Source organism: Pistacia vera, unplaced genomic scaffold (genome assembly GCF_008641045.1).
Source record: "Pistacia vera cultivar Batoury unplaced genomic scaffold, PisVer_v2 Contig737, whole genome shotgun sequence".
Lineage (NCBI taxonomy): Eukaryota > Viridiplantae > Streptophyta > Magnoliopsida > Sapindales > Anacardiaceae > Pistacia > Pistacia vera.
In genome coordinates this window covers 130406-144807 of record NW_022196598.1, presented here as the reverse complement: position 1 = coordinate 144807, position 14402 = coordinate 130406, and the positions used below count along the sequence as shown (strand labels likewise).

The 14402-nt window shown below is 37.4% G+C and overlaps 1 protein-coding gene across 1 annotated transcript; it reads right to left on the bottom strand.

Annotated features, from left to right (window-relative positions):
* Positions 1-1181: 1181 nt before the first annotated feature.
* On the bottom strand, positions 1182-10073 carry LOC116115317 (probable lysine-specific demethylase ELF6). The gene is made up of 7 exons (XM_031401472.1): positions 8606-10073; positions 8067-8145; positions 7794-7861; positions 6418-6568; positions 5113-5681; positions 4435-4632; positions 1182-4246 (listed from the first exon to the last, which is right to left on the bottom strand). Exons 1-7 carry the CDS (start codon positions 9777-9779, stop codon positions 1617-1619), a joined length of 4869 nt encoding a protein of 1622 aa, XP_031257332.1. The 5' UTR covers positions 9780-10073; the 3' UTR covers positions 1182-1616.
* Positions 10074-14402: the final 4329 nt, after the last annotated feature.

Sequence of the window (14402 nt, the reverse complement as noted above, 5' to 3'; positions counted from 1 at the left end):
GAAAAGAGAAAAGTTTAAAAAGTATTAATTAATAATTTATTTTGTGGGGTCAACATAAAGTTAAGTGGGATTAAAATTGTAAAATCTATAAACTATTAATACTTTTTTAAAATTTTTAAAAAGTTCAATGGGTTCAATTGAACCCATAAGCCACTATGTGGCTACGTGCCTGGGTGTAGGGAGCGGAGTTGAAGAGTGTGGCAGAGAAGAGGTCGGAGAGGCTTTCGAAGACGGCCATTTGGTGGGAGAGACATGAGTATTAGAGTGTGAGGGACGTGGGGGCGAGCAGTTTCAGGTAACCGCTTAAATTCAAAGGAATCTAAATTGGAACCTGAAACATAGGTTCTAGTTCCGAGTACCTGGGATAATTTTGGTTACCCCTGACTTTAAAAAAAATTACAAATAAACCCTCTAAAAATTTATACACCCCCAATAGTTTATAAAAATTACAGTTTAGTCCTGATTTCTACCCGGATCGTGGTTTCAATTTTGATTCCTACAGTGATGAAACCAAAACCGAAACCACACAGTACCGATTCCGATTTTTGAGAGTCAGAACCAACTCTATGAGGGCCAACTCCGAGTAGGAACCATAACTGGAACCTCAAATACCCGTCGATTCTGATTCTACTCTAAAATAATGCTCACCCCTTCGAGGGAGGGCTCGGTGCTGAGGTTGGTAAAGCGGAATCCGCCACTTTTCTTGTTGGAGATGAAGAGTTAGGGATAAATGAGCTAGACGTTTCAGGCGGGAAAACGACATAAAATATTCCCCCTTTTTTAATTTTGTAACTCATGAAAGGAACTGTTTTCCTTTGTGGATGTTGAAATACATCTTTGGGTTTTAGAGATGTGTTCTGTTTTTGGCTATAGGATGGATTTATACAAAAAAAATCGGATTAGTACATCAAAAAATTGTTTTTTTTTTTTAAATTATTTTAATAAAATGCAATTTCTCAAAATATATTTTTATGAAATAAAATTTTGAATACCAATATAAATAATCATTTTCTTTCGAATTATTTTTACATCCAACCAAGTTGACAATTTAAATAAAATAAAATAAAAAATTACATGTATTATTGAGCTATCTGGACTTCTCTAAAACTAAGAAAATGAAAATAATATTGAAGTAAAGACATCATGCGGGCATTAAGATAAGGAGTTAAAAAGTATCAAACAGATGAAAGAAATTGTCATTGAATTCATCTCCTGCTTTCGACACATTTTCAATTTCAATCTAGCAATTGACTCAAATCCCTCTTGGATCTTTCTTAAGAAGTCACAAATTTTGTAACAATCTGATTAAACAAAAGACTCATGTATCCTATCTTCAATTCTACAAAATGCCTGGCCTAAGATGCTCATCTAAAAATAAAACAGCATCAAAAGTTGAGTTTCAGAAAGATCAAGAATCAAAGAAGACTTTTTCAACTATTGCATTCAATGAATTGAATAATGCTCACCTACATGAAGGATCAGCCTAATCCTAAATCTATATCTGAGCAGAAAGTCAAGTTTATAGCACAAATTCTGCAGGCCAATTCGACCCCAGAATCTCCATTCAATATATCAATATATTACAAAACCTGCCTGATTACTAGCCTTCAGGTGGATTAGTTATCATAGTGCCCTGTTTTACGTCTATGTCGGCTAATATCAGACACAAACCTGAAAGAAAGGCCACAGCCCTCAACCTTGCACTTGTATGGCCGCTCTCCTGTGTGCACCCGTATATGCTCAGTCCTAGCCCATGCCCACTTGAATGACATGGAACAACCATTCCAGGGGCATTTAAGGGGCCGATCATCATCGTGAACTCGTTGATGAATTATTGCATATTTATGAGAGCTGAATCTCTTCCCACATCCGTCATGTGGGCATCGATTCCGTTTGTGCAAAGAAAGCTCTGTCTTTGTCTCAAAACTCATGCGACAGCCATCCAAGTCACACCTGTAATGCTTCTTTATGAACTTTTTCTTCTCCTGGCGAGGAACTGAAACATTTAAAGGTTTCTTCATTGTCTTTGTTGTTAGCTTTTCCTTGGCTACGGGGCTGATCTCAACCTCACTTCTGTTCGCTGTATCTTTCCCACCCCTTGGTCTCAACCCTTCACAAGGACTCCTGATATACCCACTGCAATTGGACTTGTTTTCAGTTAACTGCTCCACTTCACTCTTCCTTTTTTTTCCTTTACTGGCACTTGAACTGTGCTCTTCTGCAGTGGACTTGTTTTCTAACTCTCTTTCGTCTTTAGATGAAGAAGAAACTTCTTTGCTAATGTGCAATTTTTCTGAAGATGGGGACTCCCTACGGGTTCTGCAGTACTTCTGAATCACGGCAGGAGCAGGTTGGTTTATCCGTGTCAAAGAACTAGCTTTCTCCTCGTTAGTTGCATTTGCGGTCTGAGCCCTTTTCAGCAGTTGATCTTTTCCCACATTACCGCTTGAGTTCTCTTCAGAACAGATCCCATTTGGCAGTTCTGAACATTCTTCTACTGAGGCAGGGATAAGATAATTTTCTTTTCTCTGTAAACTGGAAGAGCAGACAAGCTCATCCACATTAGTTTCAGTTGTAGACTGAATTTCTGGATGCATTTCAGAGCCGAAGGTCACATCAGCACAGGTAGCTCCTGGTTTTCCAGAACATCCTTCCACTGAGAGAGAGGAAGGCTGCATCTGTGTGATAGTACTCGTTACAAGTTCCTCCCCACTTCCACTTGTAGTAAGGACATCCTGCTCTGGAGCTTCTTTCATCGTAGTCTTAATTTGGCACAAGTCTGCAGCAGCACATTCCTTGGTTGGGGCTTCAGAACTTTCCAGCGAGATATTAGTAGACTGATCCATCAGTATAACAGAACTCGACAAGTGTTCCTCATGAGTCCCATTCATAATCTTGATTTCATTGTGCACGTTATCATCTAAAGACACTTGATTCCAAGTGTCTTCGGCAGCACATATTTGCATCTGATCTTCACAATTTTCTTTTGTTGAGGCAGGAGTGGGCTGATTTATCAGTTTATCATCCCAGGAAATGGATTCCTCATCATTGTTTCCATCAGCTGGCTTCATATCTTGCACCAGTTCATCCTTAGAAGTCATACAATCATGTGCATTACTGTTCATATAAAAATTATCAAGAACCTTGTCCTCCATCTCTGTGTCAAAACTCCCCAGAGGTGGATGAGCAACATGTAAACTTGGTGAATTAGCAGGATAAGAGACCTCATTCACAGAGACATCCTTATCAGCCAATAGATTGTACGGAGTTTCAGAAGCTAGATTACAAGTCTTATTGGTGATTTTGATATTTTCCATGGTCGTATCATCAGCTGCATTGATATGTCCACCAGAACATTTCTCTGCAAAAGAAATTCCCTTCTCACTGACCATGTCAGTGTCCTTGATGATTTGTCGTGTCTGATGATTATTTTGGATTGCCGTATAACACATTTCATCGTCCAAAGTTTCAGTGCCAATCTGCCCAATATTATCAACCACTAAAGTAGCAGCTGCAAGTGAATCTGCAACTCGTGAAGGTGAGTAATTCAAGCTCACATCCCTGGTTGCATCAAGCACCCGAATTTCATGTAGCCCTTCAGAGTTCCCGATGTGAGATAGTTCCAATCCAGCAGAAATACTTCCAGTATGCCCAATGTTGCATGGGTTAATTTCAGAATTAAATTTATCATGCTTAACCAGATCGCCACAAATAGCAGCTGAAACTTCTTCTGGTAAAAACTTTTTAGGGTGTCCACAAACTCTACTTGCTTCTGGTTTTAACCGGAATTTCCTTCTTGAATATTGAATTATTTTTTCTTCTTTTTCAACAACGCCATCTAACTTTTCTCCCAACACTTCATCTGTTTTTATTTCAATATTGTGGCATGTTTTGGATTTGGCTGGCTGATTTAGCTTAACTTTTGAGCGAGATTTTCTGGACTGCCATTTGATATTTGAGAAATCTGAACTGGCACTCTTTTCAGAAAACAAACCACCCAATGACAACGCATGCTGAACTTGCTTAGATGGTGAATTCTTCCTGACCTTCACGCAGTGTCGTAAGTTAACTCCCAGTTTAGAGGTCCAGTCTTCACTGCATTCATCGTGTTCTTCATCATCAACCGCAAGATCAATCAACTGTAGATCTTCTTGGGAGGCAGTATCTAATGGAACATCATTATAATTGAAAGGGCTACCAATCTCCTCAGCAATAGCCACAGCATGTGCTTTTATTTTCTGGTAGTCTACATATATACATATTCAAAAAAAGAAATGTTATAAAATTGACAGTGCAAATCTGAGAACTAAGAAAAAGTGCTATACTTGGAGAGTAAATAATGAATGAGTACAAAGCATAATGACTAACCAAACAATGGAATGATATGACTATGAAACAGCAAGAAAGTTGAGTGTATCATAATGACTATCTCACCAGAGTGGCAAACGACCAGGATGTTTGCTCCACCTTTAGACCGGAATATCTCTTCAATTTGAACAGCATGCTCCAGGCAGAAAATCCGAGGACGCAGATATTTACTAGAAGTGTTCCATCTCTTGTTGAACTTGGTTATTGATGATAATGCCAGATCCTTTTGAAGCATAGAACTATCAGGACCAGCAAAAAGATCCTCTGCAAATAAATAAAGTAAGATGCAACTCTATTCAGCAACTTGGTGAGCCAGCAGGTGATAATCAGATAGATATTGAACCAATAAATTAATGAGAAGTCTACTCCAACATTGACAAATGCTTTCATCATATTACTTAATATCTACAAGTAAAACAAAAGATTATTGAAATGATGTAGTAATTACTGCAGGCATTTCTTTCTATCATAATTAGTCCTTGAGTTTAATGACTGACAAATGTAAGTGGAGAATCACCAGACACACAAAAGACACCATGAGACCTATTATGAGGCAATGTTACAACTTCTTAAGGACCTTGAAACATTCTATACGTCCTAAAACATCTTTTATTCCATCCTATGCATTGATTCTAGCTAGAAATATATAATCCAAATGTCAAAATGACAACTCAGTATTACAAAAAAGGGGAAGAAGAAGTTGGTGAAAATAACACAAAGTTACCAGACAAGGGAGCCAAATACCTGAAACAGAGCTCTTAGTTAGATCCAGGTCCATACAGGGATGACTGTTTTTAGGTTCTGAAATTCTTGGACCCTCTTGAACAAAATCAGCAGGCAGAAATTCCATTGATGCCCTCTCAGATGGTTGTACCACAGACATAAATGGAAAACCCAGAATACCACAAGCCACACATGCCAATGCCCCGGAATCAATTTGAAAATCAGACGATATGTCATCATCATCCATATACAAATCATTCAGAGTTTCCATATATAAGTTCATCTCATCTAGGAGATTATTCTGATTAGTTTTTTTCTCAGAATGAATATCTGAAACAGTTGCTCCTGGTGTTGCAGTAACAGCATCGGTTGCAGTGGGCAACTGAGATTCCCTACTTGAACATGGAAGTAAATCTGGGTTCCACAGTACAGCATAAGAAGTTGATTCTTGTCCAAGAAGAGCAGACAAAGTGTTGTTCTCTTTTAACATATCTTCTATAAAAGCCTTCTTTATTAACAACTCTCTTTCTTCCTTTAGCCGATCTCTCAGGCGAGAGCTCCGAGCACCTGGTAGTAAGGATCTCGGCACCCTGGCATCAAAACCAATCCAGCAAAAGAGATATGAGGAATAAACAATTATGTGTGATCGCTTACATCTTCACTATGACATAATCAGAGAAACACAACAGAAAATTATTAGTGTCATTCAGATTTCAGATAACCATCTCCCCAAAAACCATAATGTCCTGTATTGTAGAGACTGCTCTCAGAAATATTATATCCATTCAGCCCAATTGGAATTCTTTATATACTGAAATATCTCTCAAGTGATCAAGAGTGTTTGAACTAATATCAATAACAAATATGCCAGCCTTGAGCAACAAATAAGTCATAAATCAACAATTTGAGAGATACAAGAAATACCAAATATATGCAATCAAGCTACTTATGACAAGTAAAGAAATAACTGTTTCCACCTATGTACGTCAATCATGATAAACATTGGTATTTTTGCATCAGTCATAACTTCATGAAAGGCAATGTCATGTCAAACAATGTCTAAAAGCATTATTGGGCTCAAATACCTTGTTTAGCCCAGATCCTGCCAATGAACATAAACAAATCTTGAAGGAAAATTCAGAAGTCAACATCAGCTAGGACACTTTGATTTCATTATAATAATGGATGTGCATGAAATCACGAATGGGTAAGCCCTCATACAGTGAAGTTGCAGAAGCAATGTTAACATAATAACTCCGGTCAATATTCACTCACTTAGGGTCCATAGAAAGTTTGAAAGGGAGTATATATAAAACATAATCTAACCTTGAAACAAAAGACATGGTCAACAGGTATAGCAGCTGCTGATGGGAAAGCATGGGAAGATAATTCATGGCAGCTCTACGCACTGCAGCCTCCTTAGCCACGTTTAGCCACTGTGGAGTTCCAAAGTTAGCAGCTTCCCCACAATTAAAACCTAGATTGAAGAAAGAACAGCTATAGTAATCAATGAACTAAATAAAGATGAAGAGAGGGAAAAAAAGAGATTATAGAGAAATTCCAGCGTAGCAGCTTTACAAGATTGTGTACGAAACAGTGGTTATAACGTTCCAAACTCTATGGGCAATGTACAGATTTTTTCCAAATACAGTATAGAAGAACAGTAAATGGTAAACAGAACACTATATTTAAACATGAATGTAAAAAGCACATCAGGCCTCATGTAAACAGAAGATCGTTTATTTTCTAATAGCAATGGAATGAAAGATCCATACAACATCTTTGAGCATCAAGTATAAACCTCAATAACATTTTTTATCCAACCAATTCTTCTTTACTGATGACAGCATTAATGAGTAAATCTTTGTAGAAGTAAAACAGTGAAGCAATATTATGCACGAGATAGGCCAATCAAACAGCTTTTCTGACTTGTACTGTTAAATACTCATCAGTTAGAGTCATGAACTTGTGGCGTCCGATTTATCAAGAAAAGTCCAAGCCATGATCATGCACATACGTCCACTTAAAATTGTATTTTGATAGACTAGCAGTATACATCTAAGGAGTTACAGTTTATATTAATAAAGGTCAATGACCCTGATTGTGACCAAAATATGTTATCGTAGACTTTGGCAGAAATGGTACACATAGAGTTTAGTACCTCAGTCTCTATCTTCAGTTTATCTACAATGCAAATTTTCGAGCAGCATCCCCCATAAATTAGGATGATTAAGTTAGAACATACATGGACCTATTCAAAACCCTTCTATAGTCTAGTGGCCAAAAGTTAGAAAAGAGTCAACCATACAACTTTCCCTGATACACAGATGATTAAAGAAAATTCCTTGCATTTTTTTCCTACACACTACTTTAAGATGTCTTCCTTCTCAAGCAGATAATTACCTTGTTTTGGCATCTAAATAAAGAGCTAGGCAATGAGGACACATCTTGAGCATTTTAATTATGTCTTTTACATCATAGCAATCAAATATGCAAAGGGATTTTGAATTCTTTAGCTTTAAGATATTGTGATATTCTAGAAACCTTGGATTCTATCCAAATACTTGTAAAACTTCCATATTCAAATTTTTCTCAAAAATTAACATTTAATTTATCCATTACTAAGTGCCGGTTAGAGGCCATAACAACAATAATGTCCAAAAAGTTATTGTAAATATGCAAACAAACTGTAAAGCAATTACCGTGGCTGAATCCTACATGGTAAGCCCTTGGAAAAGTCACAACAAATTCACCAGGATTCTGAACTAACCTAAAGGAGAAACCAGAATATCGTTAAGTATAACTTCAATAAGTACCTTCGGCAGAAAACACCAAAGGCCAGCCCCATTTCCACAAATCAAATTGAACCAGATTTATGCATAAAATTCTTTTGGTCTTTTCACTTTTCAAATATCAATTAGCCATCAAACAACAAAAATATGTAAATCAATTGAAAAATTAAAAAAGTAACCCACCTACAACATGGAATGCCTGATGCAACAATTACTTCAGGCGAGAGTAGAGTTGTCTTCTCACCCAATAGAGAGAGAGCAGCTGAAAAAAAAAGGAAGCTGGATTTTAGCCAAACCAAAAAGATATAGAATAAATAATTCCAAATAATTTGAGATAGAAATGAAAAATTCCACTGAGAAAATGGGTGACACAAATACTCATATTTTCAATATGATTTGAGACTGGATAGTAAATTAAAAAACCATTCAAATTTCTCAATCACCATATAACAAAAAAAAAAAAAAAGAAAAAAAAAAAGTTGACTATTTAGGTCCAGAAGTAATCACCCAACATGATTAGGCTCCTATATCAGGCAGCAAAAATTCAAGATTGTACCAACATCTCAAATAACTCAACAAGGTCATTTACTTGCGTGTGCAGTCATATCACATACTTCTATCCAAATATTTGTAAAACAAACTTGAGCAACAAACATCTGAATATTACCCCTTGTAATGCTTAAACTTTTGGATATAAAATTCACAATGAAAATTTGACATACCTAAACAGTCAATATTACCACCATAGACCTCATTGCGAATAACTTCCTCAAAAGTAAACGCATAATCTCCTGGGACAGAATACCAAGTCTTTGGAGCGCCAGTGTGAAGAAAGTTCATGCTGTGAAGTTCATGATCTTCAACGTGCCATGCAAACCAGCTGAACAACATACCAATATAAACCATAGGAGAAGTAACACCAGGGATATCATCTGGCATGAAACGGGTCAGTGAACCGGGTGACCGTGCAATCACTTGCAGATTCCATGGACTATTTGCAAGCTTCCAACCCGCTGTACCTTCCAAATCATTACTACCATTTACAATCTTTCGTCTAGAAGATTGTGAATTTTCATCCAATGAGATAGTTGAAGAAGTTGTAGACAAGTTGGATGTATCTAAACATTTACTAGCATCATTATTAACATAAGCATCTCTAATGTCATCATTATGGGTATTATTTACACTGCCTATTTCATTGTTCTTGCAATCGGCTTTTCCTCTATTCCGATAAGATTTCCAAGATTTCATCTTTCTCCTCCGTCTATGAAAATACCGAAACTGACCCTCCGGTTCCCCAAAAGCTGACCCAGGCACATCATTTGCATACTCCACATATATAGGCTTCTCTGAAGCTAACTTCCAAAATAATGCCTCTATAACCGATGGTGAAACCTCCTTAATCATACCCAATAAACTTCGAGCAAAACCCTTCGACTTTGACTCAAACTGTTCCAACGTATAAACTGCTCCACTTTGCCACACCTGCTTATGCACACCCAATTGCGGATTATCATTAACGACCCCTTTTGTTCTTTTCACACTCTGTCCCAACTCCTGATGTCTAGTTGTAAAAACTGCCCTAACCTCCCCATCATTGCCACTGTCACTAGAACCTACTTTCGGCACATCACCAGCATTTGGGAAATTCCCATCAGAACCCAAGTCCGGGCACTTCAAAAGCGACTTATTTAAATTACCAAAAACATATTTTTTTGACGGTTTTGGCAATGGTGGGATAATTTTACATATACCAAAAGCACTAGCTTCCTTCTCAATTCTTGATATATAAGCAATTGGGTCAGCAAATTCAGTATCAGTTGGTCGAAAGACCGGTGCCAATGGCAACCCTTTTAGCCAAGTGGGAATTTCCACATTATTATTATTATTTCCCATCTACAACAAACAGAGATTCACACCTACACCATCAATACAACCACCAAAACAGCATAATCTTGTAACATTGCTTAACCTATTATCAATGTTACAACAAAACACTAAGTGGGTATTGAAAATGAAACCCTAGAACACAAATTGAATACAAATTCCACATGGGTTTGTTCTGTTATAAACAGAAACTACCATTAAACCAGAAGAACTACCAATACAACAGAAATGTAAACAATAAATAACAGAACCTGGTAAACGCAAGAGACTTTTGAGGTGGTTTTGTCTTCAAAAGAACCAAAGCCCAAGAGAGAGAGAGAGAGAGAGAGAGAGAGGGGTTTTAGCTTTTAGCTCACCTAGGTTATGGGCAACGTTCTTACACGGCGCAAAATAGCATTCTATATGGAAAACAGACTAGTATGCGCTGATAGGATTCGGCGCACCGATTCATTTAACTGTTTGTGGACCGTATGATTTCGGTTCGGTAGAGTGGGGGGATTTTGCTCTGCGAAAGCGTGGAATAAAAAAATAATGATAATAAGGTAAGGTGTAGGTTTAGTAGGTGTACATGTAGCTACATGCGCATGTTAACATTGAGATGTGTGTAATTTGATGGAAAAGGACGTCTAGGGTGTATATCACTTATAGGGGACAGCATGATTTTATCTCTTGATCTTCATCAAGATCATCATATTCTTTGTTGTTTTCATTATTATTGTTGTTGTCTTTATTTTAATTGAGGAAATCAGTCAAATCACGTTAAGACGTTAAAGAGTACTTTACAATTATAAAGATTTAGATTAAATGCTTTTTCTAATGCGGTAATACCACTTAATTGTTAATAGACGGATACCCACTACCCAGTCAATTAATTATACGACTTTATAAAGTGATATTGTTTTTTGGGATGTCAACTTTGTATACATTATCATATCGTTAAATATTATAAAGGTAGACGGACGGTAAAATTTATGGTTGATTTGGTGTAACACTGAAAAGGGACTGTTTTCCTTTGGGGATGTTGAAATACTCTTTGGGTAGAGAGTGTTTCTGTTTTTGGCTATAGGATGGATTTATACAAAAAAAATCGGATTAGTACATCAAAAAATTGTTTTTTTTTTTTAAATATTTTTAATAAAATGCAATTTCTCAAATATATTTTATGAAATAAAATTTTGAATACCAATATAAATAATCATTTTCTTTCGAATTATTTTACATCCAACCAAGTTGACAATTTAAATAAATAAAATAAAAAAATTACATGTATTATTGAGCTATCTGGACTTCTCTAAAACAGAAAATGAAAATAATATTGAAGTAAAGACATATGCGGGCATTAAATAAGGAGTTAAAAATATCAAACAGATGAAAGAAATTGTCATTGAATTCATCTCCTGCTTTCGACACATTTTCAATTTCAATCTAGCAATTGACTCAAATCCTCTTGGATCTTTCTTAAGAAGTCACAAATTTTGTAACAATCTGATTAAACAAAAGACTCATGTATCCTATCTTCAATTCTACAAAATGCCTGGCCTAAGAGCTCATCTAAAAATAAACAGCATCAAAAGTTGAGTTTCAGAAAGATCAAGAATCAAAGAAGACTTTTTCAACTATTGCATTCAATGATAATGAATAATGCTCCCCTACATGAAGGATCAGCCTAATCCTAAAACTATATTGAGCAGAAAGTCAAGTTTATAGCACAAATTCTGCAGGCCAATTCGACCCCAGAATCTCCATTCAATATATCAAATATTACAAAACCTGCCTGATTACTAGCCTTCAGGTGGATTAGTTATCATATGCCCTGTTTTACGTCTATGTCGGCTAATATCAGACACAAACCTGAAAGAAAGGCCACAGCCCTCAACCTTGCACTTGTATGGCCGCTCTCCTGTGTGCACCCGTATATGCTCAGTCCTAGCCCATGCCCACTTGAATGACATGGACAACCATTCCAGGGCATTTAAGGGGCGATCATCATCGTGAACTCGTTGATGAATTATTGCATATTTATGAGAGCTGAATCTCTTCCACATCCGTCAGTGGGCATCGATTCCGTTTGTGCAAAGAAAGCTCTGTCTTTGTCTCAAAACTCATGCGGAGCCATCCAAGACACCTGTAATGCTTCTTTATGAACTTTTTCTTTCTGGCGAGGAACTGAAACATTTAAAGGTTTCTTCATTGCTTTGTTGTTAGCTTTTCCTTGGCTACGGGGCTGATTTCAACCTCACTTCTGTTCGCTGTATCTTCCCACCCCTTGGTCTCAACCCTTCACAAGGACTCCTGATATACCCACTGCCATTGGACTTGTTTTCAGTTAACGCTCCACTTCACTCTTCCTTTTTTTCCTTTACTGGCACTTGAACTGTGCTCTTCTGCAGTGGACTTGTTTTCTAACTCTCTTTCGTCTTTAGATGAAGAGAAACTTCTTTGCTAATGTGCAATTTTTCTGAAGATGGGGACTCCTAGGGTTCGCAGTACTTCTGAATCACGGCAGGAGCAGGTTGGTTTCTCGTGCAAAGAACTAGCTTTCTCCTCATTAGTTGCATTTGCGGTCTGAGCCCTTTTCAGCAGTTGATCTTTTCCCACATTACGCTTGAGTTCTCTTCAGAAACGATCCCATTTGGCAGTTCTGAACATTCTTCTACTGAGGCAGGGATAAGATAATTTTCTTTTCTCTGTAAACTGGAAGAGCAGACAAGCTCATCCACATTAGTTTCAGTTGTAGACTGAATCTGGATGCATTTCAGAGCCGAAGGTCACATCAGCACAGGTAGCTCCTGGTTTTCCAGAACATCCTTCCACTGAGAGAGAGGAAGGCTGCATCTGTGTGATAGTACTTGTTAGAAGTTCCTCCCCACTTCCACTTGTAGTAAGGATATTGCTCTGGAGCTTCTTTCATCGTAGTCTAATTTGGCACAAGTCTGCAGCAGCACATTCCTTGGTTGGGGCTTCAGAACTTTCCAGCGAGATATTAGTAGACTGATCATCAGTATAACAGAACTCGACATGTGTTCCTCATGAGTCCCATTCAAATCTTGATTTCATTGTCAATGTTATCATCTAAAGACACTTGATTCCAAGTGTCTGGCAGCACATATTTGCATTGATCTTCACAATTTTCTTTGTTGAGGCAGGAGTGGGCTGATTTATCAGTTTATCATCCAGGAAATGGATCTCATCATTGTTTCCATCAGCTGGCTTCATATCTTGCACCAGTTCACCTTAGAAGTCATACAATCATGTGCCTTACTGTTCATAAAAAAATTATCAAGAACCTGTCCTCCATCCTCGTGTCAAAACTCCCAGAGGTGGATGAGCAACATGTAAACTTGGTGAATTAGCAGGGTAAGAGACCTCATTCACAGAGACATCCTTATCAGCCAATAGATTGTACGGAGTTTCAGAAGCTAGATTCAAGTCTTATTGGTGATTTTGATATTTTCCATGGTCGTATCATCAGCTGCATTGATATGTCCACCAGAACATTTCTCTGCAAAAGAAATTCCCTTCTCACTGACCATGTCAGTGTCCTTGATGATTTGTGTCTGATGATTATTTTGGAGCCGTATAACACATTTCATCCTCCAAAGTTTCAGTGCCAATCTGCCCAATTATCAACCACTAAAGTAGAGCTGCAAGTGAATCTGCAACTCGTGAAGGTGAGTAATTCAAGCTCACATCCCTGGTTGCATCAAGCACCCGAATTTCATGTAGGCCTTCAGAGTTCCGATGTGAAATAGTTCCAATCCAGCAGAAATACTCCAGTATGCCCAATGTTGCATGGGTTAATTTCAGAATTAAATTTATCATGCTTAACCAGATCGCCACAAATAGCAGCTGAAACTCTTCTGGTAAAAACTTTTTAGGGTGTCCACAAACTCTATTTGCTTCTGGTTTTAACCGGAATTTCCTTCTTGAATATTGAATTATTTTTTCTTCTTTTTAACAACGCCATCTAACTTTTCTCCAACACTATCTGTTTTTATTTCAATATTGTGGCATGTTTTGATTTGGCTGGCTGATTTAGCTTAACTTTTGAGCGAGATTTTCTGGACTGCCATTTGATATTTGAGAAATCTGAACTGGACTCTTTTCAGAAAACAAACCACCAATGACAACGCATGCTGAACTGCTTAGATGGTGAATTCTTCCTGACCTTCACGCAGTGTCGTAAGTTAACTCCAGTTTAGAGGTCCAGTCTTCACTACATATCGTGTTCTTCATCATCAACCGCAAGATCAATCAACTGTAGATCTTCTTGGGAGGCTATCTAATGGAACATCATTATAATTGAAAGGGCTACCAATCTCCTCAGCAATAGCCACAGCATGTGCTTTATTTTCTGGTAGTCTACATATTACATATTCAAAAAAAGAATGTTATAAAATTGACAGTATAATCTGAGAATCAAGAAAAAGTGCTATACTTGGAGAGTAAATAAGAATGAGTACAAAGCATAATGACTAACCAAACAATGGAATGATATGACTATGAAACAGCAAGAAAGTTGAGTGTATCATAATGCATATCTCACCAGAGTGGCAAACGACAGGATGTTTGCTCCACCTTAGACCGGAATATCTCTTCAATTTGAACAGCATGCTCAGGCAGAAAATCCGA